Source organism: Alosa sapidissima, chromosome 2 (genome assembly GCF_018492685.1).
Source record: "Alosa sapidissima isolate fAloSap1 chromosome 2, fAloSap1.pri, whole genome shotgun sequence".
Lineage (NCBI taxonomy): Eukaryota > Metazoa > Chordata > Actinopteri > Clupeiformes > Clupeidae > Alosa > Alosa sapidissima.
The window spans coordinates 3,936,886-3,963,349 of record NC_055958.1 but is presented as its reverse complement, the minus strand read 5'-3'; the positions used below and the strand labels follow the sequence as shown (position 1 = coordinate 3,963,349).

General features: G+C 41.4%; 2 protein-coding genes across 2 annotated transcripts; one reads left to right on the top strand and one right to left on the bottom strand.

The window, feature by feature from the left end:
- Nucleotides 1-498: 498 nt before the first annotated feature.
- LOC121693788 (SH3 domain-binding protein 4-like) lies at nucleotides 499-16,206 on the bottom strand. The gene is made up of 5 exons (XM_042073471.1): nucleotides 16,085-16,206; nucleotides 12,267-12,473; nucleotides 9,738-12,082; nucleotides 2,755-2,943; nucleotides 499-2,038 (listed from the first exon to the last, which is right to left on the bottom strand). The coding sequence occupies exons 2-5, from the start codon at nucleotides 12,382-12,384 to the stop codon at nucleotides 1,814-1,816; spliced, it is 2,877 nt and encodes a 958-aa protein (XP_041929405.1). The 5' UTR covers nucleotides 12,385-12,473; nucleotides 16,085-16,206; the 3' UTR covers nucleotides 499-1,813.
- A 7,351-nt stretch (nucleotides 16,207-23,557) lies between these two features.
- On the top strand, nucleotides 23,558-25,351 carry LOC121694258 (CMRF35-like molecule 5). The gene is made up of 4 exons (XM_042074310.1): nucleotides 23,558-23,643; nucleotides 23,760-24,089; nucleotides 24,557-24,722; nucleotides 24,856-25,351. The coding sequence occupies exons 1-4, from the start codon at nucleotides 23,601-23,603 to the stop codon at nucleotides 25,133-25,135; spliced, it is 819 nt and encodes a 272-aa protein (XP_041930244.1). The 5' UTR covers nucleotides 23,558-23,600; the 3' UTR covers nucleotides 25,136-25,351.
- Nucleotides 25,352-26,464: the final 1,113 nt, after the last annotated feature.

Here is a 26,464-nt window from a genome sequence, read left to right as displayed (position 1 = left end):
TCTCTACGGCGGCGCATTGCACTCACATCACAAAAAAAATAATCAGGTTATCTCGTAAATAATCAGGTTATCTCGTAATTATGAGATAAATTATGAATTGTATACTAAAGGAAGAGAAACTATACTTTATTGAAGTATCATCCAGGTATAAATCGGTTCTGTAATAATTACTGTATATTGCACACTGGTATGGCCTTCCTTTCAAAATACACCTGCACTCAAAATTTTCAATAAAAGACCCGGGCTTTTAAAAAGTATCTTAACCTTTCAGACTGCTGAGTTTTCAATCTACATTACAGTAATGCCATTTTACTGTGATGTGCATAGCAATTTCCAGTTCTATCCAGATCTGGTTGGTAAGATACAAGATAGGTCTGGTTGGTAAGATACAAAATGTTTGCCTATATTTCACTCAGTTCAGAAGAAGTGCATTGACAATACACATTATACTCACAATGAATCACAATGAAGGAATTTAATGAATAGAAAACTACAGTGTAAAGGCTAATATTTTATTCCAAATGATGGTATGTAGTTCAATAAACATGCAACAAATAAATGTCCTAAATAAGCTTACAGTACACAGCACTGAATCCAGCACAAGAAATGCATAAACATGTTTTTTTCCAGACATCCTTGGCCTTTAAAATTACAGTGTTTTGACATACACATTTAAAGCATTTCATCTTTAAAAAACATCTTGATCATCAATGTTTGATACAAATGTACAAAACTGTCAGGCAAGAAAACAGTTTACCTAAATTAATTGGGTTTTGGTAGAAGAGACCAGGAAGGAAAGGTTCTCTGTAACAGATTAACTTGAAACACATAAACCGTAAACTTTTACATACATAAAACACATATGTTTGGCTGCCATATATACTTGATAAATATTTGATATATAAATGATGATATCATGTTTTTTTGTATTTTTCTCTTTTACAGTGTATTTAGTTAACATCAAAAAAGTGTCAAAGTGGTTCAAAAAGTATTTTGTGCTATATTCAAAAAAATATATCCTGTGTCAGAAAGAAACAATACAAATATTTGAATACTGCAGATTTGGTAACAGCCTGTTGTAAGAAGTAGCCTTTCATAGTTTGAATGCTAGCCCAGCAGTCAGGACAAAGAGCTTAGTTAACCACATCTGTGCAATCTCTATATCAGATCAGAACAAGTGATCGTGCATACTCAATAGTCTGAATTCCTCCTTTGCCTACACCATGGCTACTTGGACAGACTTCTCTGCAGCAGTTACAGGGGTCTTTGAAAACCAAGATCAGCTGTTATGAAAGTAAGTCGACGAGACGAGTGGACAAACCCCTCTTCAAAGACGAACAAAGAAGAATAGGTGCAAATAAGCACGATTTTCTGAACATGAACAGTACTGTCATTATTGTGGAGCCCTGCGAAGGACTGAACATTGGGTATAAAATGTTGAGTATAAGCTGAGTATGATCTACTGTAAATGCAGAGATGGGACCAGTCTAAAGCAGGGGGGTGGGGCTGGAGGATGAGGTCTGTGAAAGTGCAGTTTGTAGCGAGGAGGGCCGGGTGTCAAGCCAGGGGACTCATATAGCACAGTCAGGGCACTCATATAGCACAGTCAGGGCACTCATATAGCGCAGTCAGGGCACTCATATAGCACAGTCAGGGCACTCATATAGCACAGTCAGGGCACTCATATAGCACTCATATAGCACAGTCAGGGCACTCATATAGCACTCATATAGCACAGTCAGGGCACTCATATAGCACTCATATAGCACAGTCAGGGCTCTCATATAGCACAGTCGGGGGACTCTCAGCAAAGTCAAATAGCACAGTCATCCTGGTGCGCCGAGGAGAAGGCCGAGCTGCGCAGCAGGTCCAGACAGTGGACAAGGATGAGCGTGCCTGTCAGATGCTTCCAGCGGCGGGTGATGGGGTTCTTCATCCTGTCCAGGCCCAGGTGAAGCTCCTGCAGCACGTCACGGTAGCTGTCCCCAATCTGAGCCGCCCACGTCAGCAGGAAGTCATAGGCAGGCTTCCACATGGCCTGGTTCCACAGAGACACAGAGAGTGAGATCAACAACTGCAGGCTATTGATTTTTTCTCAAAGACTGCAGGCTATTGATTTTTTCTCATTTATCTAGACTCAAGGACATTATGGCAAAGCTGAAATTGTAATCTATAATAACATTTGTACTGAATGTAAACAACATTAGTCCCTAAAAGTTATACTTATAATTGCCTTTTATACATAAGGGTTTTATAAGTGTATGTGTTAACATGTGTGCTTTGTGTTGACATATATAGAGGGCAGCCGTGGCCTACTGGTTAGCGATTCGGACTTGTAACTGGAGGGTTGCCGGTTTGAACCCCAACCAGTAGGAACGGCTGAAGTGCCCTTGAGCAAAGCACCTAACTCCTCACTGCTCCCCGAGCGCCGCTGTTGTAGCAGGCAGCTCACTGCGCCGGGATTAGTGTGTGCTTCACCTCACTGTGTGTTCAATGTGTGCTGAGTGTCTTTCACTAATTTATGGATTGGGATAAATGCAGAGACCAAATTTCCCTCACGGGATCAAAAGAGTATACTTATGCTTATAATCTGATTAGTTCCATTTCTGCGGTCTCACCTCCACTTATCTAAAGCACGAATCTACAACTTCACTATTGTTTGTATTAGGCTTTATCCACTAGCCACTGCCAATGGCATATGGCAACAAAATCAAATCTACCCAAGCCAGTTCCACAGCTGGACAGTTGTCTCACCTCGCTGTCCACCACTCCGTTCCTGTCCCGATGCGGAGCCTCATAGGCGTCCATCTGCAGCCGGGACATTTTGGCCAGTTTGTCGGCCAGCTCTCTCCAGCGGCCGGCGATCTCCACAGCTGTGGTCAGCAGCACAAAGTCCATGACCAGACGTGCCACCAAGCCCTGACAGTCCATCCTCAGGAGAGCCTATGGAAGAAAATGTTGTGAGCGACAGCTGCTTAGATTTTGTGGCTTGACAAAATACCATTCCTAAAACTCTACTCCTCGTTCTCATCAGATAATAAATAACAAGATCATGACCCTGGCAACTAATTTCATTTCCACAGCTAAGCTCACAAGCATGGACAGATGCACGGCTGCATCTTTTTTGCAAATCTAATTGGATGAAATGAACCACTGTTGAATGTAATACATCTGCCACACGGCTTCATCCTCACTCTCAAGACTCAACTGCAGCGTGTATAAATCAGCCTGGCCTCTGACTCACACCAGGAGGCTGCCAGCGTGTTGTTATCACCTGACATCCTGACACAGAAATAGGGACTCTGGGTCCCTGGGTCCACCTCTTCATGCTACCAGAGTGGTACATGCCTCTTCTCACAGCCAGAGGAGCCCTTGAGAATATCAAGGGGACTTCTACAGTAGTCACTTCCCTCACAAGTTTGTTTTTATTGGAGCCACCCACTCATCTTCCACAGTGAGAGTCCTAGCCTTGTGTCGTTCTAACCCACCCTTCCCGCTATTCAGTTGGCATTACTGCATTATATATCTATTATCAGTGACTCAGTGTCCTCTCATTCTCAAAGCAAAACCGTAGCGTCATCATGACGAAGCCATTTAAACCGCTGTATTCAATTTGTGAAATTCCCTTTGTGTCTATACTACTTGTAAATGGCCTTTGGCACACACACCTTATTCATTCTTGTAAGTGCATACATTATGTTTGTGCTCTCCTCTGTGTGATGAATTGTTTTGTTGCGACACGCCAGGAAGTAGAAACGTAGAAGCTGCAGCGGAGGAGAGTGTGTGTGTGTGTGTGTACATGGGCGCACATGTTTAAACTCCTGTCTTATCTGTGGGGTCGGGTTTTAGTGCTGGATGCGTTTTTCAGCACTGCTCCCAGACAGCCCAGCAATCAATCCAGGCCTGTGCAGCTGCTGGCATGCTGGGCGGCTTGATGAACACACAGATAGGCCGAGGCCCAGGAAACCACGTGCTATTATGAGGCATGGCAAGCTGGGGGCACTGGAGGTAACAACTTCGCTTTTTAAATGAAGTGAAGGAGGCCAGTCTGTGTGTGTGTGTGTGTGTGTGTGTGTGTGTGTGTGTGTGTGTGTGTGTTAGTGTGTGATTGTGTGTGTGCTGGGGTGGGTGGGGGGGTTCATCCTGTTGGCTTTGTGGCATGAATGGTGGTTCTCCTCCCTAAAAGTCGACGCTTCCTTCTCTCCTGCCCTGACAGAGTGAAGTAGTGCCCATGAGAGAAGGGACATAATGAACAGCCTAACATACCTTGTTAAACATCCACTTATTATCACACATATGACACATGTTCTGTTCTCGCAAGACTAAATCCTGAAGGACACCAGCTGTACAAGCACAGACATGCTGCAGGGTTCTCCCTGTCTCACATACACACACACACTGCCATTCTTTCCAACAGGCAAATACATGTTCAACAGTTACTGAGGAAAAGCAGTCATGGCACAAATAACCACAAATTCTAACGCCTCCACTGAATCCTTGCAAATAACTAACCAACCAAACAAAACACACACACAGACACACATACGGAGAAGAATACACATTCCACGACAAGATGCACTGTAAATGATTTCGATTCCTATACTGACTCCATTGTCAGGTTCAGGCCAGCCTGATAGATAGAGACGGCCAGCACCATGACACACATTATCAGGCACACCCTACTAATCTCTGGAAGCTCCAATTCTGGTTCTGGAAGCAGGAATGCAAGGAATGACAGGAAATCCGTGGGGGGGGGGGGGGTCGTAGGCAGTAGTGGCGGCTGTGTAACATGGCCTCTGACTTTGTCTCGCTCACTCACACTTGCACTGAGGGACGGCTTCCATTTCAGACAGGAGAATGAGATAGCAGGGGTCCAGGTTATCTAAACATGTGAGCCTCGAACACTGGCACCAGCAGGGAGCTGCTCAGGGGTTTCTTCAGCACTCTCTCTCTGGCACACTGGAGTGTTAAAGAATATCTCTCTCTCCCCTTTCTCTTCCTTTCTGTGTTCATATTTGTCCTTGAATGTGTTTTCAGAGGGCTGGTCAGGAGGATTTCATTACATCCTGTGTTTACAACTGTTTTTTTCTGACTCATCTGAAGTAAGTTAATTTAAACAAATCAACATCCCACAATTCTGTTGACAATAAACTCTGTGTGAGCGAGAGCGTGTAAAAAAAGACTATTCCTTCTACAAACACAAGGATTTTTGCCTTTAATGTGCACCTGTTTCCTCTGCAGGAAGTTCACAAAGCTACAACCAAATCATACTTTAAGACATGCTCAAAACTATCTGTCAATTTCCGTTGAACATAACAGACCAAATCAATGAGACAGGGATGTGGAGCAGCAACCATGTTTTGAAAATGTCATGTTTAGAGTGAGCTCTACTGCTTCAGAGGCTCAGAAAGTGATCTTGCCTCAACAAGCATTCCACTCCCCTCGCACTCTTCCTCCTGCCATTTCCAATTAGGTTCAAGTTAGGTTCTCAATACTTTCAACACACCACGCCAGCTTCACTGGTTCATCTCTGACATGGCACAAATACTCTGACTGTATTATGGAGACATAATGACTGCTGCTGATAAATCAACATCTCTCTCTAGAGATAAGGAAATAGGAGAGCTATAAATTAAAACAATTTGCCAAGTTTCTGCCAATACAACATCAATCTTAGCAAAAAGAACATCACTGGCCATCTCAGTAATGATAGGACAGAGCAGCAAATCTCAATTTAGAATAAAATACCATACTGATTGCTCTGCCCCTTCGGGCAAGTTTGAATTTGGAGTCCGTGTTCTGAGTCAGTTAAGGGAGGTCGGCAGGCGCCTCCTGGTCCTTATATGGCACTTGTGTTTACAGACTAACAATGAAGCAGGAAACATCTGTAGAGCCATGATTCTTCACAAAAGACATGTCCTGACGCTGAGGATGATTGCAAATCTCTGGTTAGTGACCCAAAGACACAGCAGGACTTGAAATAGTATGGTTTTAGTGCTATTTTCACGTGCATGTGAACGTGCCTCATGGTATGTAGGCTATTTTTGTTTTTTTGAAGAACAATACAACCCCAGGTATGACAGAAACTTCAGTTTCCTTTGTGGAGTCCATAGTGCAACGCATTTACATACGCAGTCATTTACCGTCTTTACTTGCTGTCGTCTCATATGAAACCAGCGTGAGGCCCTCATTCTCATCTCTTCATGGAATCTTCACAGATAGACCAATTGAGATGATCTAGCCCTGCCAAGCACTCTACCTAAACTAGTTTGTAGCTTTATTATTGTCCAGGAGCACATGGCCTAGGAAATGCTGATGTATAAGAAGTTTGTAGAATTCAGAAGAATGTAAGAGTCACACTACCAAGAGCTGTTGCCTGTATCATGATCATTACAGCACATGAGTAAGACTGGCATGAAATATTTGAATTCTATAAAAAAGAAGGACCTTGGTCAATATTGCATTTAATGCTTAGTGTGCAAATATTTACTGAGTGCTTCCAACTAGGCTAAGTGTGAAACCAAAATGCTGAGTTTGTGTGTGTGTGTGTGTGTGTGTGTGTGTGTGTGTGTGTGTGTGTGTGTGTGTGTGTGTGTGTGTGTGTGTGCATGTGAGCAGTGCTAGCCGCTGATTCAGTGAAGTGGAATTTCTGGTGGGAAAAAGCCTGGGAACTGCTACAGCTCAAAACAACCTGCTTTGATGTTAAACTTCCATCAAGTGAGAGCCAATCAAGAGCCAAGGCACGAGGCGGCTTTCTGTACAGAATAAATGTGTTTAAATGCCTTTATGATGTAAGGAATTACGGAAGGGTTTAATCTGAGAGGCACCAGGGGGGGAGAGGCTCAGGCTGGTAAGACTCCGCTCCGACACGTGTGATATAACTGACCCTGCAGGTGGGCAAGACAATGCACTGTTAAGAGTAAACTGGCATGGCCACTGAACAGCTGAGAGTGCAGCAAGCATGCATGCAGGCCTTTCAGCACGCACAGGGTTGACCAAGAAATGAACATAAATCTATTATGCTATTTGATGACACTGAAATGCCTGAAACACTGAAAAACAAGGCTGAAAATACTGTTTATCTTGGAAGTTATGTGTAGTTTACACTTTGGGGAACCAAGGCACAGTATATAAAGCACATATATTCCAAAGCACACACTTAGAAAAAGGGTAACCTCCCATCTTAAAGTTTCTAAAGTCACACTCAGCCAGACGATCAACATTAATCCAAAAGTTTGTTCTGAGCTTCTCTGGCTGAGGACACGCAGCTCTTGCCATGAGAAACATCCTGTTGCAGGTTCCTGTGGAGTCACGGCTGTTCCCTTCCTGTCTTGTTGACACAGGGAAAAGGGAGCAGAATGCTTGCAGGAAGTCTGCAGCGTAGGTGAGAGAAAAAAAAGCCAAGTGCTTTCATCTCAGCTACTGCCCCAGTCCCTATCAGAGGCGAAGCTGATGAGGACGATATGTACTGAAGACGATGTCTTATACAAAGCCTCCTATTTGTTTTTAGTGCCACACTTGCTTGGCATTGTCTGTACAACTATGAAAAACCCTAATGTTTGAAGCCTAATGAAATACATTTGTATTTTAAACATCACAGAATGTCAATAAAAAAAGAAAAGTGGTTAAATAGTCATAAGAAAGAAAATATTTACACTTACTACACATGGATCCTTAAACCAATTCTTCCATAAAAGATGGTATTTTTCTGGGACAATCAGAAAATAAAACTCTAAGCAAGACAGACATCCACACTTACAATTACCCCTCGAGGACAGAGATGCAGCTTAATCTCTGTGCAGGAGTTCTGTCAGGTCACTTTCATCTGTGCACAAAATTCCTTTTGATTTCCTTTTGCTATTTCCTATTTTTCTAAAAATACACTTGCAGGCCCCTCACCAACCAGAATATTAAACAGAACTGTCAGACTGGAACAAAGCTACAGAAGCACTAGAGATTCTACAGTAGCTGATTATATCAGCTGAGACTGAAGCCTAAAAACTCAGTTCGTCAGTTAATCTTCACCATTATCCAACAATATCAATGGAGAGACTGTCACAGCTGTGAAAAAGAGGGATAGACGTCTATGTGTAGTATTGACAGGAGAAGAACTAGGAAGATAGAAAATGATTGATTAAATTACTAGATGATTGCAAATGAAAACACATGAGCACATGAACTACCTGGGTGTACTATATTTGATCCTCTTTTACATCTTACAGATTGTGCATGGACATGACAAGCAATGTGCAAATGTGCATCCACCTAGTACAAAAATAGTCTTCAAATATCAAACTCATCTTTTCCCATAATGTGCTAACAAGGCACAATTCAAAGATGAATGGCTCAGCGGGGGAGAGAGAGGAGTATTCACTGCTAAATGCAGGTGTTCCAGCACAGCTGTGGTAAGGGGTGCTGATGCCAAACACATCTGTACAGTGCACACTCTACTCAATGCTGCCAGCATTGTGACACATCATTAATTATACAAACCTAGATGCATTCTGCATGGTTCAGTCTATAAAGTCACTGAGGCGTGAGTGGCTGATTCTGTTCAACAAGACGGTAATTTTAGATACATTTATGGGGGCGAGGCTGGTGGGAACATTGCTTAAATACAGCAATTTGTCATTGGTCCAAAATCTTTACCAGCAGCTCACAACTCCACATAAAACACTTTATTGTCAGCAACAGTGAAGTCAGCAACAGCAGCATGTCTTAGAAAATGCATGGTGTACTGCTGTGGATTACAGTCAACCAGAGAACACACAAGTGAAAATAAGTAGACACTGGACAGACTTCTTCAAAGTCTCTCAAGACAGCTGTTTGCTCCATAATGATAAACACTCTGAAACCCACATAGACCTTGTTGCTGGGGAGGATTCATAGGGAACAATGCAAACAAGAAGTTTTGAGTGTTACCTGTATGACTCTTCACAAAAAATGATGCCAGTTCATTGTAGGATGCAACCTATTGTAATTTTAAGTCAATTATAGTTGTGTAGGGAACTATTTCAAACCTAAGTGTCAGTTACACAATACCACTGTGGTGCAAGTTAACTTGGAGAGCAAGACATGATACAGCATGTCATAATCAGTGGATGGTTGAGGTTTCACAATGCTTTCTCACCGGTATGATGTACAGTATAGTTCTTCCATTGAAAGGTGCCTCTTGATAAATCTGCCAGTATGTCCTGCAATCTGACCATTATTTCTTGATACCCTAAATTTGGATCTTTTTTCATGTTACAATATGGTAAGATGATCTCATATTGTATGATGCAAGTCACCTGGCCCTTGTAGTTCAGTAGCAAATGGAAAGCCATCCTCCACCTCCTCCAGCACCAAGCTTCTAGCTAATTTCAGTTTTGTTTTCCCCCACAAGGTCTGCTTGACATTAAAAAATCCCTTTGAGCTTTAGAAACCTAATTAACCAGGTGCACCACACCTTCAAGCAAATGGCAACATGACCCAAAGGCTATGATTATGACAAGAAGTGGTAAAATATGAACATTCGCTCACAAATGAGACAATGATTTTCACAGGAACTGAAACTGCACACTCAAACTTATATCTTTTGTGTTGTGGGGAGGACTATAAGAATCATTCTTATCCTACTCTATGATTTATCATCAGTACTGATATGATCTTTGTCACATGTATTTTGTCTGTCAACTTGAAAAACATGAAGTATTTGACTGAATATATTGACTCAGTGTATGCAAACAAGTACTCACAGTCATGAGCTCTTTCTGGAAGGACTTCCTGTCCTTGCCCTCAGAGTTGTTGCAGTCCTCCTTCAGTCTCTCCAGCACAGAAGCCACCTTCTCAGGCTCGCTGTCCGGCTCTGTCCGACAGAAATGTGTCAGTGGCAGGTTCACATACCCCAAGGCGTCAGCGAATGCCCTCCAGCTGCCTACGTTCTCCATCAATATTGTCCTTACTGACGCATAGATGTAAGTGAGGAACTTGCAGGGCTTCAGGCTCTGTTCCAGGAGAATGGTAGTTGTCAGGTCGGGCCCGCTGAAGTAAATTGGCTTCACTTTCCCCACCACAAGCACGTTTTTGGTATGAACCAGGCCTGTCTTTCCGTGACAGTAACCAACGTACCACTCCTTGGTCCAAAGCTGTCCCTTGAGTTTAATTCGCTCTTCGCTCAGAAGAGCTACTATATCTCCTTTCTTGTACTCCAACAGATAGGGGTTCTTGGTCTGTCGGATCACTGTCTTGATTAATTTGCCAAATTTTAAATTTGTGACTTTTCGCTCCTGAAACACAGGGTATTTTGTGGTGACGGCAAGTGGTGACAGCACAATTTTGTTCGCCTCCTTCTTCTTCAAGAAACGCCTCTGCACTGAGGTTTTTGGCCCTATTTTGGGTGGCGGCTGGGGTGTCTGAACGCAAAACTGTGCAAGGATACAGTCCTGGCAGTCTTTGACCTGGACCCTCAGAGTAAAGTCTGATATATCTCCGGTCGTCCGTGTGGCAATCATGTAGATCAGCCGACTCACTTTTCCTAGCTTGACCTGGAAGCCCCTCACGGTTCTCTCCTGCCCCATGGCCTTGACCTCATAGTTGGCCATGTTGGAGTACACGCCCACTTGTAGGTCTTGCGGCTTCGCTAACACAAACTGGTGCTTCCCCCACAGCTGGAGAGCAACTGGCGGCGTCGACTGTGCTTGTTTGCCAACTTCACTGACCATCAAGGTGTTGGGGGCACAGTCATGGCCAAAGATGCCTACCACTGTCTTGAAGGACGGGTGGATGTGCTTGGGCCCGTAAACGCCAAGGGTTACCTTCTTTACAACATGCTCCCACACTGATGTAAATGGAGAAACCGACTGGGCTTGTGCTACAACCGACACGTACATGCAGGGCTCAAGGTTATCAAGGCATACCTGGACCGTGTCGCCATACATATACACCTCAGGCACAGGAGTGTAAGGACCCTCTTTGCAATCACTTCGCACGCAAATCACTTTGGCTATTTGTCTACTGTCCATCTTCACCACGACAGACACCTTCATTTCCAAAGTGATTGCCGTCTTTGTTTCCATGTTACTCAACTTGACCTCAACCACTGGGCTCACTGTGGTGCATCGGTCATTGTTTAGCTCGAGTGGTGGGTCAAGGAGAGCCTTCATGGAGATTTGCTGGGCGTCGCCCATGGCAACATGACCCTCTGGGACATGAATACTGATGCTGGTGTCTGGCAGTTGAACAGCCCCTCCTGAACTATCAAGCTTGCAAACAATATTTGTCTCTATGGGCTGTGTTTGTCCCCATCCTGGACTCTGTCCCAGGGAGTCCAAATCATGGCATGACCTCGCGAGTTTCCTGTGGTTCAGCCAAGCTGTCCGAAAGTCCTCCCTGCTTTGAAACTGCTCTGGTGCTGGAGCTTTTAAACCACCAAAGAATCCTGTGTACCCCTGAGGGGCATCTCTTTGGGCCCTCAAGGTGGACAGCTCTGACAAACTGTATGAGCGTTTGCTCCTAAAAAATGGGTTGTCTTTATCAAACGCCATATCTGTGCTGGTGTTTGTATCAAACATGGAGCTATCAAAACCATTGACGTTGATGTTACTGCTGGTGGAATTGGTGACTGAAGGAGTGAGGGTGTCAAAGAGAAGCAAGTCAACTGAGCTCCTGTTGCTGTTCTGATCCACATACTCTTGGACACATCCATTAAGAAAAGGGTTAGTTGAGGTCCTGGCAGCAAAGGGGTTTCCGTTTTGGAGTTCTACAGGCTTCAGGACCACTCCTGTCCATTCTCCAAGGAGATCCAGCTCCTTGGCCCCATCTTCACTGCAGTCGCCTACGCTGTCAATCATCCCACTGTCACTGAACGAGGAGTCCCGATGATTGACAGGTTGAACATACGCTGCTGGGATGTAGCCCATCTCTGTGTTGTTATGGGCGTACCACCACTCTCCTCCTGATGTATCCAGCACAAACAGGCGTTCTCCCTTTGAAAACTTCAAAGTGGTGAAGCTGGATGGGCAGTAGTCCTTGATGGCAACAACTTCCCTTGCAGTACCCAATGATGCAGTTGTATCAAGCCTCAATGCACTTGGAGAAAGCACTAAAATCATAATAATAAAAACAAAAAAACATAGTGAACAACATTTAGTTAGGATTATGAACCAAAACCAAAAACAGTGATGATATATTATTAACATTATACACTTCTGTCATTAAATGCATATAAGTAGTTAGTAATTGTATTCATACATGTAGTAAAACTTGATGTCAGTGCGGGGATGTACCTTTGACATCTGTTAGAGTGGCCTCAGTCACTCCCTCACTCAGGTCTATGAGAGTGCCCTCTGACTTGCAGCGGGGTAGGGCTATGTTGTTGGTGGTTCTGATTCTATGGGCGGCCATGTTCAGTTCTTTGTTAATCCCAGATATTTCAGGCAGGTCTTTCTTATTGCCAGTGGCACATGTCAAGTGTTAACAGCCGGCCGTGTTGTCTGAAGAGAAACAAGAAGAACAAAGAGCATGAAGACACAAGGAGTATATCTGCCAAAAGTGTGAACCATGGTGGGAAGTTTAAGGTCGTGCCATTATTGCCTGGTTGTTATGTAACGTGTAGTGTTGCAATCAGCAATAAACAGAAAGGAACAATTACTATGTCTTAAAATATATACTGCTTTGAGAGAGTAAAGGAAATTTAAACAACATGAGATCACATGACCTTTCCATACTTGATAGAGATGAGATGAGATAGATAAAACCATGTGTTTTCACAGAGCCTAAGTGATATGTTAAATACTATTTACATGATGTGGCTAAGACTGTTATCCCAAGTGGTCCAAAGTATGACAACAAATTATTACAGCTTAAAAAGGTTTTCTGCTGACAAGTACCCATTAGTGTTATAACAGTGCATGAAACAAGCTACACATAATGAGTATCTTTTGCTGCTTTTTCATGAATGCTCAAAAATCCACAAGAGACTCCAATGTGATAATAAAAAAAAGATAATAGAAAAATCATGTCTTCAGGCCATTCATTCACTAGCCTAATTATTTTGTCATTTTCTTTGTTATGAAATAAACACTGAACTGATGCCAAGTATGATGCACGGAAAACAAACTAATAAACAGGCTGCCGTGTCAGGGCTGGTTTGAAACTTATACTGCTAAAATGCCTCTAGCATCCACCACACTGCTTTTACTAAAAACATAAGGCCATAGGATGTTCTCTACAGTTACTGTACTTGAACACGTAGCCTACTCCATAACAAATTATACCAAGTGAAACTATTGCCAGGGCAATGTGTGAAGCCAGGGCAATGTTGGGTAAAAGTTTATATATTAAGTTACTCCCTCTTACCCATTGTTATAACTGTCTATAACCCTGGTTACAGTATTTCACACTGAAGCTATTAAGTCTAGCAATCAATAAATCTTAAGAGTATCTAAATCTTAAGTGTGTCTAAATCTTAAGTGTGTCTAACTCTTAAGTGTGTCTAAATCTTAAGTGTATCTAACTCTTAAGTGTGTCTAACTCTTAAGTGTGTCTAAATCTTAAGTGTGTCTAACTCTTAAGTGTGTCTAACTCTTAAGTGTATCTAAATCTTAAGTGTGTCTAACTCTTAAGTGTGTCTAACTCTTAAGTGTATCTAAATCTTAAGTGTGTCTAAATCTTAAGTGTATCTAACTCTTAAGTGTGTCTAACTCTTAAGTGTGTCTAACTCTTAAGTGTATCTAAATCTTAAGTGTGTCTAAATCTTAAGTGTGTCTAAATCTTAAGTGTGTCTAACTCTTAAGTGTGTCTAAATCTTAAGTGTGTCTAACTCTTAAGTGTGTCTAAATCTTAAGTGTGTCTAAATCTTTGACGCTTCTCTCTCTTCTGCAGCACTCTCCCTTCCAGGCTAGAAGGGCATCCAAGACAGTTTCTAAGGATACAGCCTTAGGGGACAAATGAAGCATTACACTAGAGGATGGGATAAAAGCCCAACTACTTTACCACTGAGAATATTTAGCACAAACATAGCCAAACTAAACAAGAAGATAAGCAAAACAAACAAGTTCTATGCATTGTTGTAACTTTGTATTGTCACTTTAATGTAAAACGTTCACAAGTGGCGATATGTAAAGTGATTATGGCAATGGCCAAAAATTATGTAGCTGTAACATACAATGTTCCCCTATCTCTCTCTCTCTCTCTCTCTCACACACACACACACAAAGAGAGAGACAGAGAGAGAGAGAGAGAGAGAGAAAAAATAGGTCTTCATCAGCTCATGCAAGCTATCTCACTATGCTAAAACCATAAGACCAGCTAATCTTGAATCACATGCCGCCTCATTTACACAATGAGCTCTAGAATACTTAACCATGAGCATAGTTTCATTATCGCAGTCAATAGGCTAACTGTTATACTTCAAATTGAAGAACTTAACACATTTTAGCATTAGTCATACACAAGTTAAGCTAGCCTATATCACAAACTGCGTTTGCTGTCCTTCCTAAAGGATTCAGAAACAGTTTAATGTAGCAGGGGCCTTTATCAAATGTAAAAGCCTGAATATGCTCTCATAAGCTAAATGATAAATGAGATCTCACCTGTTTTTCCAAAGGGGCTTCCCTCCTTTTGTCTCAATTTAAATTCAACTTCAGATCTCAACATAGCCTACTGTTTTTCTTAATTTATTCTTATAACTTATAACAGGTGAGATCTCAGTAAGAGCGGGCTTATTTCTCATCAGACAAAGAAGAGACATTTTTGAGACAAGGGATTTTCCTTGGTCTTTATAGCAGATTAAGGCCTCTGGCAGTCTGCGAGTAGTTCAGTGTTAGTTTATGAATTAATATCTCGGAGGTACTTCAGCGTTGCTTTATGAATGAATATCTAGGAGTTAAGAAACAATAGTAAAATATCTCTATTAAAAAACAGTAGAATAGGCCAACCGCAGGCTAGCCTTGGCTACTTTACGCATATACACGGGTTTCCCGTTTACCAACAAAACTAGATGCGCGCGCAGCCGTGAGGCAGAAGACGCTTGGTGGCCGTCCACAACGTTATAAACTTAACCTAAATAGTCGGCTGCTGTAAGCTACAATCGGATTTTTTTGTATAGCCCTGTTGTCTCAATGATAATAACATCTCATTTCAGACTATATTTCAAAGTTTGACGTTCATTTGAATGATATAACACCGTATTTTGTCATTTTTGGCGAAGACATGCAATCCGTTAGGGATATTGAACATATTTAACATTCTCTAACCATCGTGATTTCGAATTGGTGCAGTTTTCAGCACAAAAACTCATTTTATTCTTTTGCTCTTTTGCATTGCTCTATGCTGTTTTATGGTGCTTTCTGCCTCTTGGTTGCGCACCCATGTTTTCATGACGTTCCATAGAAATCCATGTATAGGCTAATTCACTTAAGGCCCCGAGACCAAGCTGCTCACAGCAGTGTGTAGGCTACTGTGGAGTCTTCCTTTCAAAAAAACTGCAAACTCTGTCTCGGGTAAACTTGTAACTGGATTTACAATACCAGGTATTATACCCTAAGAAAAAACAAGGTAGGCTACAACTTTATATCTTGTAAGGGACATATCCTTTTCACTCCGAGAACGCGCATCAACTGTGCGGATAAAAGTGGAATGTTTGATGCCATGGCAACGAACGTCACGCTTTTGAGCACGGTCCAAAGAAAGTGCTTGGTGGTGAGGACGCTCTCTCAACATCCGAGATATCATTTCTACCATCCATTCACCACTTATAACCATATGAATTATGTTCGGCGAAACAAACTTTCACTCCATTGCCTTAAACAGCCTCATAGTTCGGTCATTGCAAATGGCTCTAATGTTTCGGCAACTCTAGGCTATTTTCTGATCTTAGAATATGGCATGGTTGATCAAGCGTTTTCCATCCATATCGTCGGCACATAGGTTTAAACAAAATAGAAATGATTCCGTAGACTGTAGGTCTCAGATAAAGTCTGGTCGGCAATTTCCCACGGTAGCCTACTTCTAAAAGACGCACATATTAGCCTAACTGTTTCGAATAGCATACTGTTTACACCCACATATGGAAAGACTTTAGAAGTGCAACTACTGAACTTACCTAGGTAAAAAAAAGTAACACCGTTGGATATAGGCTATACATGTTCAGGCTTCTGTCTTCTATCCTTTTACCACCCCGCGATACTTTATGATGCTCCGCCAGTTGCCAGCCACCTACCGAAGTCCCTCAAGAGAAGAGAAGCCCAGAGCATGCTGATGTCACTGACTGGGAGGAGCAAACAAAAAGTTACATTTCTATGAATTAGCTTATTTCCTTTTTCCTATTTTCTGTGAAATGTTTGTGAAAACACTAGCCTATGTGTTTTTAGGTCCTAAACAAAGAGGCTAGAAAATGTAGAGGCTATTTAATATTCAGCATAGGCCTACGCTATAAACCTAGGAGACACACAGAACATGCAGTTAGGCCTATTTCAGCTATAGGCTATAACATATTTTTCCTGATGTCGGCTAAACTAACTAGACTTTTTGCAATTTTAAAAGTGCGAATAATACACTTTCTTTCAAAATCATACATTTCTTCTGACCAATAGCACCACCCCAAGGATACAAAGAAAGACGCAGCTTTTATGCACAGTTCAAATGAACGGCATGAAATTCGTGAAATCAAGGGATAAAGTCAAGTCAAGTCAAGTCAAGTCAAGTCAATGCTTTATAGCCAGTACGATGGAACATCGCCTGGAATTTGGTTTAGTGCTTAGGCTCATGCAGTAGGCCTACAGAGAGACAGAACATTAAGACAGTACAGACAGTACTACATACACAGTCCATACAAAACATACACACAAAACAGTACAAAATGTAAATGGCTAAAATGCAATATGTCTTAAAAACATATACAGAAACTCTGGAGCCCTCAATAAATAACTAAAACAAATAAAATAGATAAATAAAACAAAACAAAATTGTTAGTTCCTTAAGACAGCTGAGGGGGACGAAACCAGGTTCTGTGCAGATAAGATACTGAGATAATGTGTGTTGATGGCGAAGTGCAATGAAGTGTCAACGTTAAGAAATGGATGAAGAAGTCGATTAGACAGAGGAGACAGAAGGAAGACCAGCAGCAATCAAAGCAGAGTAGTTTCCCTATAACAAAATTGTTGATATGACAAGGCCCATAGAATAATTAGCTATACACTGTTCTCAATAATTAAGAATATGGATGTTGAACCTCCTCCTAGTTTTGCATGCCAAGGCTAACCTGACATCATCATACTCAAATTCTAGTCAGAATATGAGTCTGATCTTGCTCCATTGGGATGTGATTATGGGACGTGTTTCAACAGATATAGGCTACAGGGGAAGAATCCTGTAGGAAGAACACCCAAACCATCCTTCTTCTCCACAATTGCCTCAACACTGTGTTCTAGTCGTTTTTTAAAATTATTGCACTGTCAATATCTTCTACAATAGCCTGGGTGCCAGCTGAACTTAGTCCCACCCACAACATTTGAGGTAAGTTCGGTCTGGCATTGCTTTGTTGTGGAGCAACTATGCTCGCCCTAGATCTGGCGGACCAATCAAATCGGGCTTTACATTGATGGACAGGTGAGCAACAGCGCCTTGTCTATCACGCCATCTGTGCACGCTTAGATTAGGCCTATGTTTGAAACAAAAACGCGGCTAGAAGGAGACATGGCTTTTAAGACCCCATATGGAAAATGTATATTATTTAATGAGATTTTATCACTGAAAATGATTATTTCTGAAAACTTTGGCCACGGTCGAGATGTGGGAAAACTCATGGTTTCACTTTCATCAAGGGAAAACAGCGTGTTGCATTGTGACATGTTGTTCCCTTGTTCGTTTGAAATCTCTGATTGACCACCTGTTCGAGGGATTTGCGACAGTTTTTCCCAGCTGTTTATAACATGTTTGTAGCATATCAGTGTTCAACAGAATTATTTTTTAAAACGGAGGGGATATCAGTATTTTCAGTATCAGTTTTTTCCTAATAGCCTATACCCTACTACGTATCTCTTAGATTTCGCTAATGTGTTGTAGTGTTGTAGGAGATATTGATGGCACAATAACTTTTACAAAAGACCAGAAAACAATGTTAAGGATTTTGTGGAGAAGAAGGATGGTTTGTGTGTTCTTCCCACACCTCACGGTCAGCTATTTCGTTGCTCTGATCGGTTAGGTCTATCCAATTGAGTGCAGAGGCATTCCCCCCCTGTATCGGTTGAAACACGGCCCATAATATGTCCCAATGAGCAGTATCAGACTCATATTCTGACTATATTGATTATGGCTACGTCAGGCTACTTCTACAACAGACGCTATGGCGAAATCTAAATAGATAGATAGATAGATACTTTATTGATCCCCAGGGGAAATTCAAGGTCTCAGCAGCAGCATACAGACATCACAAACACAAACACATTAACAGCAGAAAGAGTAATTAAAGTATATAATATAAAAACACAACTAAGCAATAAGGACAGTAGAAGATAAAGAATATGCTAAATATACTAAAATACAAATTATACTAACTAACACTTTATCTAAATCAATACTAAAAAATAGTATCCACATAGTGGTGATATCAATCAGAGGCGCTTGCAATGACTGAGGCAGGGACTGAGCCTGTGATTCTCTGTGCATAGTAAGGTAAGGTAAGGTGCTCTGTGTGAATGAGTGTCATGGTGATAGTGCAAATGAGTAAGTGCAGCAGTGCAACAATGCAGAAATAAAGTAAAGTAAAGTCTATATATCTATATATTTAACTATTTTAAGAAAAGGTATAAGTGTGGCCACAGTTCGGCTGTGGCATGGAGGGAGGGGTTATGCATATGTGCTAATGTGCTAATATAGCACGCAAACAATGAGGCAGAAAGACAGTGTTAAAAGTGGCTAGTGGACAGACAGTATCCAAACATGGAGGGGATGAAGAGGCAGACAGACTATGCAGAGAAGTCTATCTCTCCTCTTCCCTTAAGTGAAGCATTGAACAGTTCAATGGCCCTGGGGACAAATGACTTTCTCAGTCTGTCTGTTGTGCAAGGCAGTGAGCAAAGTCTCCAGCTGATCAGGCTCTTCTGCCTAACAATAGTGCTGTGGAGTGGGTGACACTCATTGTCCAAGATGTTGATCAGTTTGTTCAGGGTCCTTTTGTCAGATAGTGAAGTAATGCACTCCAGTTCAGCTCCTACTACAGAGCCAGCTTTCCTTACCAGCCTGTCAATTCGCCCCGCATCCTTGTGCTTCCTCCCCAACATACTACTGCATAGAAGATGTCTGGATGTCTGCATTTGTATGTCTGGAACATGTGAAGAAATTGACAATAAAGCTGACTTTGACTTTGACTTTGACTTTGAAGAGGACGCTGGCAACAACAGACTGGTAGAACATCCTGAGGAGCTTACTGCACACATTGAAGGACCGCAGCCTCCTCAGGAAGTACAGCCTGCTCTGTCCTGTCTACCTTCGAGGAACAGTGTTTTTGTTAGGGAGAACCGGGATGAATGAAACACTTTGTAATTAAACGTCATGTACAAATACAATGCCATATTGGTGGGGGCAACAATAACTGGAGGCCAATGGAGAAACACGTGACTCTGACTGGAAATCAAACAGGTGTCTCTGATTGCAGCAGGTGTTGCTGTCACTCCCCCATAGACAATTGCCCCCACCAATATGGCAGCGCTATTTACGTACATTCGGGAGCCCAATGCGGTATCTAGCTTTCTAATATCTATGATGCCAAGGCCATACTCACAACAAAATTCCTATCAGGTTCAATAAATTAACAATATAGACCCAAACACATAATCGAGGCTTAAACTTAATTAATGGCTGTAACACCTCCCGTAGGCCTAGGTGCCGCCAGAAAGGTGATGGTGACAGGCTTTGCTGAAATGACATGGAAGTCAAACATACATTGCATTCATTTATTTGCCTGCTTTTTTTATTTGATGCTTTTATCCAAAGCAGTTGATAAAAATAAGCAACATTTTTATAGTGACTCTGATTACCAGCGGTCAATATAGTAGCAGTATTAATTTGACCAGTGTTAAGTAATGACTGCCTCATGCCTAACAAATCAAAATATAGAAGGCTAAAAAGAAGTTATTTTTCAGAATGAAAAATACTGGTTAGGCCTACTGGTTAGGGCTCCGGGCTTGTAACCGAAGGGTTGCCGGTTCGATCCCCGACCAGTGGGAACGGCAGAAGTCCCCTTGAGCGCTGCTGTGTTCATGAATTCACGGATGGGATAAATGCAGAGACCAAATTCCTTGTGCAAGTTTACTTGGCCGAGAAACCTGATTTACATTTTACATTCACATTTACACTCTTTGAAAAACTTGCAGTTATCATCTGTAATATAAACTGCAGTTTTCATCTGTAATATAAACTTAACTTGAGTGTTGGTGCAGTTATCATCTGTAATATAATTGTTGCCATGAATAATATTTGACCAGATAATCGCTGTGCACCTTTAATGCAATATCTGTAAAGATCACAGATTAGCCGTCTCTGTATAAAGACATTGTACACTGCAGAGGGCAAGTGTAGAAAAGCTCTATGGAGCAATTCCAAAAACACAGGCAACATTTCTTGCATGTTTTTTGTTTCTTTGTTTCTTCCTTTCTTTGGGTATATTGCATGGAATTGTCTGGGGCCTCAAAAAATGTAAGCAAATGTGATACAATGTCTGAAAAAGGGAAAAAATGATATTCATAAACCATTGAAATCACGGCGCAAGTGTACCATTCTTTTCAACCAGAAGATGGTGCTATTGTTCCATCCGTGACCTACGCCCCAGAATAATCAAGAGTTCTCTCATGACTATGGCATTGCCACCAAACAAAATGTAGAACACACTGTTTTGTTCACAGATGGACCTTGGCATATGGTTTTTGATAGGAGTTCACCTTGAAAAAAAGAACTTTTCACTGTGTATCACTGAAGTGTGTATCAGCAGAAATTGGTGAATGTGCTTATTCAGTATCACTGTTATTGTCTCTTTGTCTTTTTTTACATGGGTATGTTTCATAAGCTATTACTTTGGATATCATGTGACATGATAACCAGTATTTAGCTTCTACTATACAGTACTTTTATAGTCTTAGAAAGATTTCATGTCATTAGCCTACTAAAACTCAACTGATCATTTATACTCCAAATTGTATGGGATCTGGCTCTGGTTTGCTCTCATTAAAAGAATTACAGGGCAGTAACATTTACAAGACAACTGTAAGCGATGCATAAAGTTGAAATGCATAAAAATGTTGTACAGATGGATCGTATAACAGTTTTCGTTGGTTTATCTTCTTAGTAAACAATCGACAGAATAGCAAGCAGTTAAAAAACACAGAAAGGGTGTAAATATACAAACTGATTATTATATTGGTGCAAATGGCTAGCTGTTTCAAGTCATATTCAGCCCAAGAGAACATGTTGGTACAACCACCTTAAAGCGATGGTTTGGAGTAATTTCACTCTAGGGTCCTTTGCACCATGACCCCGAGCAAAACACCCTCCCAGAACCTGTTTTCCCTTGGTCAAACCCTGGTCGAGTAGCGCTGTCAGAAACTAATGACTTTCTGCAGGCGCTATGGAACCAACTTATAGTATCTCGTAAATTACCCCACTAATAATTCCCAGAATGGTACGAAACTTTCTAGTAGTACTAGAGTACTCTTTACTCATAAAATGAGGCATTGGAAAGTTTGTAAGTACACCAGGAGTTTATTTAAATAACACTTGCCTGATAGCTTCTACGCTGCTGCTATCTACCGCTGAGTCAACGTTACTTCAGTGATTTGGGAAAAGCCCGTAAAAGTCCTGGCAGGAAGCCAACTGGTATATCCAGTATTTTTTTTTCCGAAGTGTTTACAACTTAGTGTTAACTAATAATTGTTGCAAACTGGTACTACGAACAAAATATTAGTGCATTCCTGGATCTACATCCTTATGCATGCTTCTTGCCAGGACTTTTACGGGCTTTTCCTAAATCACAGAAGTAACGTCGACGCAGCGGTAGATAGTAGCAGAGAGTAGAATCCATCAGGCAAGTGTTATTTAAATAAACTCCTGGTGTACTTACAAACTTTTCAATGCCCCGTTTTATGAGTAAAGAACATAGTTGTACTACTGTAGAAGCTTCGTACCATTCAGGGCATTATTAGTGGGGTAATTTATGAGATATTCTATAGGTTCCATAAGCGCCTGCAGAAAGTCATTAGTTTCTGACAGCGCTACTCGACCAGCGTTTGACCAAGGGAAAACAGGTTCTGGCAGGGTGTTTGGCCCGGGGTCATGGTGCAAAGGACCCTAGGGTAAAATTACTCCGAACCATCGCTTTAACCATCTTCTGAAGTGCTGCATCAGGATTATGAGGTAAAGAAGTATATGTGTGGTCATAACAGAGAGCATACCAATGTCCCCAACTTGTAACACACTGGATATGCATATGCTGTGTAACACACTGGATATGCATATGCTGCCAGTTGTGCTGTCTATCTACATAGAAGATTTTGTCTTGCTGCTTCAGACAAAATGTTCACCACAGTGAAACCAGAAAAAAAGAGACCAACATGTTTCTGTTTGATGTGAAGAAGTGAGCAAGTGTAGCCAGCAGGTACACGTGTTGTGCTGTGAGTACATTTCTCTCCTCCACTAACCCGGCAGACACTATAGCACCCATGGGTTTTAGCCTTCTTGCTGAACCCTCACGCCTGAATTTGTCAGTTTGAGTCTGGTGCTAGACTGTGACTTGTCTACACACTAGAGGTTACAACAGTGTGTATACTGAAAACGCAAGCATGGCAGATGAGCCAACAAGTTAGTAAAGACTTCCATCAGTAAACCATCCAACCTTAGCAGTTTTGCTGCACAGACCAAGGTTAGTTAACTGTCCTTGAGAAAGCGAGCAGTTTCTTATCAAGCCATGTGAAAGATATAGCTTGATTAAAGAAAGCATCATCTAATGAGCCTCTCGTTAAATTTCGCTACACTTCCCCTTGGATTTGATGCATTAAATAATAGCCCATTAAGATGGTTTCACATATGTGCGACATTATCATGCGGATTGCTTACTTTTATATGAAATTAGTGCGATGGGCAGAGAGGGAGGCAGCGGTATCATGTGGGACACTGCAGAGGAGCAACATCTGGCGAGGCTGCAGAGACAGGGCCGCAGCTGCTGAGGCGTCCCAGCTGTGTTCTGAGGGGGAGCATTCAAATGACACAGTGCGGAGAATAGAAGCTCTCAAGAAAATAACCTGTGCCAATTTTTCTCTCTCCCTCCCTCCATCCCTCCCTCTCTCTCTCTCTCTCTCTCTCTCTCTCTGTCTCTCCCCTCTCTCTGTGTATCACACTTTCAGTGAAATGAAGTAGCCTACTGTAGTGGTTAGTGAGCTGCAATTTAAAAAAGTAAGTTTCACTGTGACTCCTGCCCTGCCATACCTACAGTGTATATGACAAATGTCACAGGAAGTCCACAGTGCGACAACGGTGGGCTCTGTCAAGGCTCATTTCCTTTTCTTACCTCATTTCCACTCAACCTTTATTTAGCTCTCTCTTTGTAAACAGTCAGCGACTATCAACTCTTCATGGCACATCCCATACCATTTATTCTGATTCTAATTCTAAAGGGTAAGGGAGTCTACAGAGACAATATATCTATTTTTAAAAATCAATTCATCTTGATATCGATACTTTGTTTAATTTTGAACAATGTCGTGTTTGTCGTCACCATGTCTGTCGTATAGGTGTTTTCACAGCGCCACTTTCTGCTCCGCAAGAAATATGTGTGGTTGAGGGTGGTAGTGCTGTTATCTCATGCCATTACCATACATTCTACCTTGCCTATGTGAAGTACTGGTGCAAGGGCTACTACTGGAATCACTGCACTGTCTTGGTCAAAACAAATGAGGCTAAGAACAAGAAGGAGAAAATACAGATATCAGATGACCAACACAGCAGGACATTCAACATCACTATGAAGAATGTCAAAATGGAAGACGGTGGATGGTACTGGTGTGCAATTGAAAGGGTCAGCAAGCATGTCAAAGTTGGTGTGCTGGTAACAATAATTGCAGGTATGTGTGCTTTTTGTAATACAAATGACGCCATCAGATTTAAACCAGAAAAGTTTCACCATGTTGCAATATGTGTCATCAGTCCAACTTAATATGTTTTTTTTTTCCCTATTGCTTGTACAATCATACTGTATCTTCTGTCTCTGCCAGAATTTGTGTCAGATTGGCACAAAAAAGTGTTATTAATTATTACTAGTTGATCTTTTCATCTTAGATTGTGTGTCCACCCACACTGTTATGGGGGGGCAATGGGAATAAACATTGGAACCAAGTGACTGACAAGATGATGTTATTGTGTGATGGTGTGCAATCACGGCCAAAGAATAGTCAGACAACCATTATAAACCCACATTTTTTAAGAGAATGCAGTATAGGTATAGGTTTTGTTTACTCCTCTAGTGCTGATGTGTACAGTTATATTGATGCAGTAATGGTTATGATCATCCTTTGATTTTTCTCATATTAAGGTACACCATATCAGTCTCCAAAGACTTCAAAAACAACCCCAATACCTCCACAAGTCAAGGTAACCACAAGTTCTGTGCTGTCAACGACATTATGTTTACCATCTACGACGAATGAACAAACACAAACACTAAGCAGTCCGATAAATTTGTCAAGAACAACAGAAAGGTAATGAACAACATTTCTATATTTTCAATTATTAATGAATTGTTAATTATATTTTGAATGTATTATTTTGTCTCTCTGAATCAACAACTGGGGGTTTACAGGCGTTATAGTTTTTTTTTCTCTCTCTCTTCAGTACAACCTACAAACCTCCAGATTTGGTTTGGGGTGTGTGGAGCATCGGACGCTGGATTCTCTTCTTTGGCCTCACTCTCTACCTGTTTGGTTTTATGGCATACCATCACTTCAGAAAGAAAAGAAGGAAAATGCCAAGTTCACATATGACGCCTGATATGTCGAGTGATGGCTTTTCTTCTGGGTTGGTCACATCTCACCATCAGCCCAGTGTGGCACACAGCTTAGCAGAGAACTCACTGTACTGCCGCTACAGAGACAGGAGGAGGTCTTTAGAGTAAAACCTCTGAGGGTCACACCTTCATGTATGGAACCTTTTGTGGTACTGAACCCCACCACCCATCCTTATTACAGACGATGATATATTACATTCGACTTTCCATTTCAGAACAACTATAAGGGCTCTACGACTTTAATCCAAGCCTTTACTCTGAACTTTTTGTTACCTTTACTCTGAACTTTTTGTTATCTTTACATTGAACTTTTTGGTATCTGTGAATCAGCTTATTCTAACCCAATAAACATTTTCTATTTATTTTTCTGTGTCAAAATACTCAACAAATAAGGTATATCTAAAATACACACCACATTAACAACGGAAATATTATACCTATACAAATAAATCAGACAACTTTTGATTGAAAACCTCACTGCCATTTTGTGCACTGACAACTCCTTTCTATTGGCTTGACAGACATGAGAGCACTGACAACAACCCTATTTGTGGTTAAATATGCAGCCAGTGAAACTGCATGCTCTGGTGCAATTATGACAGCTCATGAATAATTAGCATGTCCAGGCCATGGAGAGACCACTACTGTAAGGATGACAAATTACCCTCGAAAGTGTGCAAAAATACTTTTTTTCTCACACACTGTTCTATTTCAAACTAATACAATGTATAATAATATCTCTGCATGTAGGATTGTATCAACAAGCAATTTCTCAAAGAGAAATATTGTAGAGACCTCTGCACTCAGTATGATGTCTCAGTGCAAACTGTATAAAGATAATAAAAGAAAATATTATGTGCACATTATCATTCACTAAATGTAACTGTTTATGAGGTGCCACATAATTCATACTTGGGCATACACACACAATATCATAACCTCACATACACACTATCATAATCTCGCATACACACTATCTCTCACATATACATCACTACTCAGACACAAATACTATTTGGGTAGGTCTATGTGAGAGTTATGACAGTGTGTATGACAGATTATGATAGTGTGTGTGTATGGCCAAGTGTGAATTATTTCCCAAGTGACCTCTTATAGTTGTGTTGTTTGTGGGTATATTTAATGGAAGGGGATTTTTAAGTAAACAATATAAGTCAACTCTTGCAAACACTTGTTGCGAGTTCTTCAATTTGAACTAATTCAAGGGGCCTATTTGACGATCAGAAACGCAGCGCATAGCGTATTCTTATCACAACGCAAAGTTTATTTCTATCTTACACTCTAATTTTTCGCCATGCACTTCTCTTTTATTAAAATATGTGCCCAGGGGTGTGGCAATTAACGACCTAAGGTGTGGTCTGGCGCATGATCTAAAAATAGCTATCTTACACTATCTAAAAAGCATTACGCCACTGACCA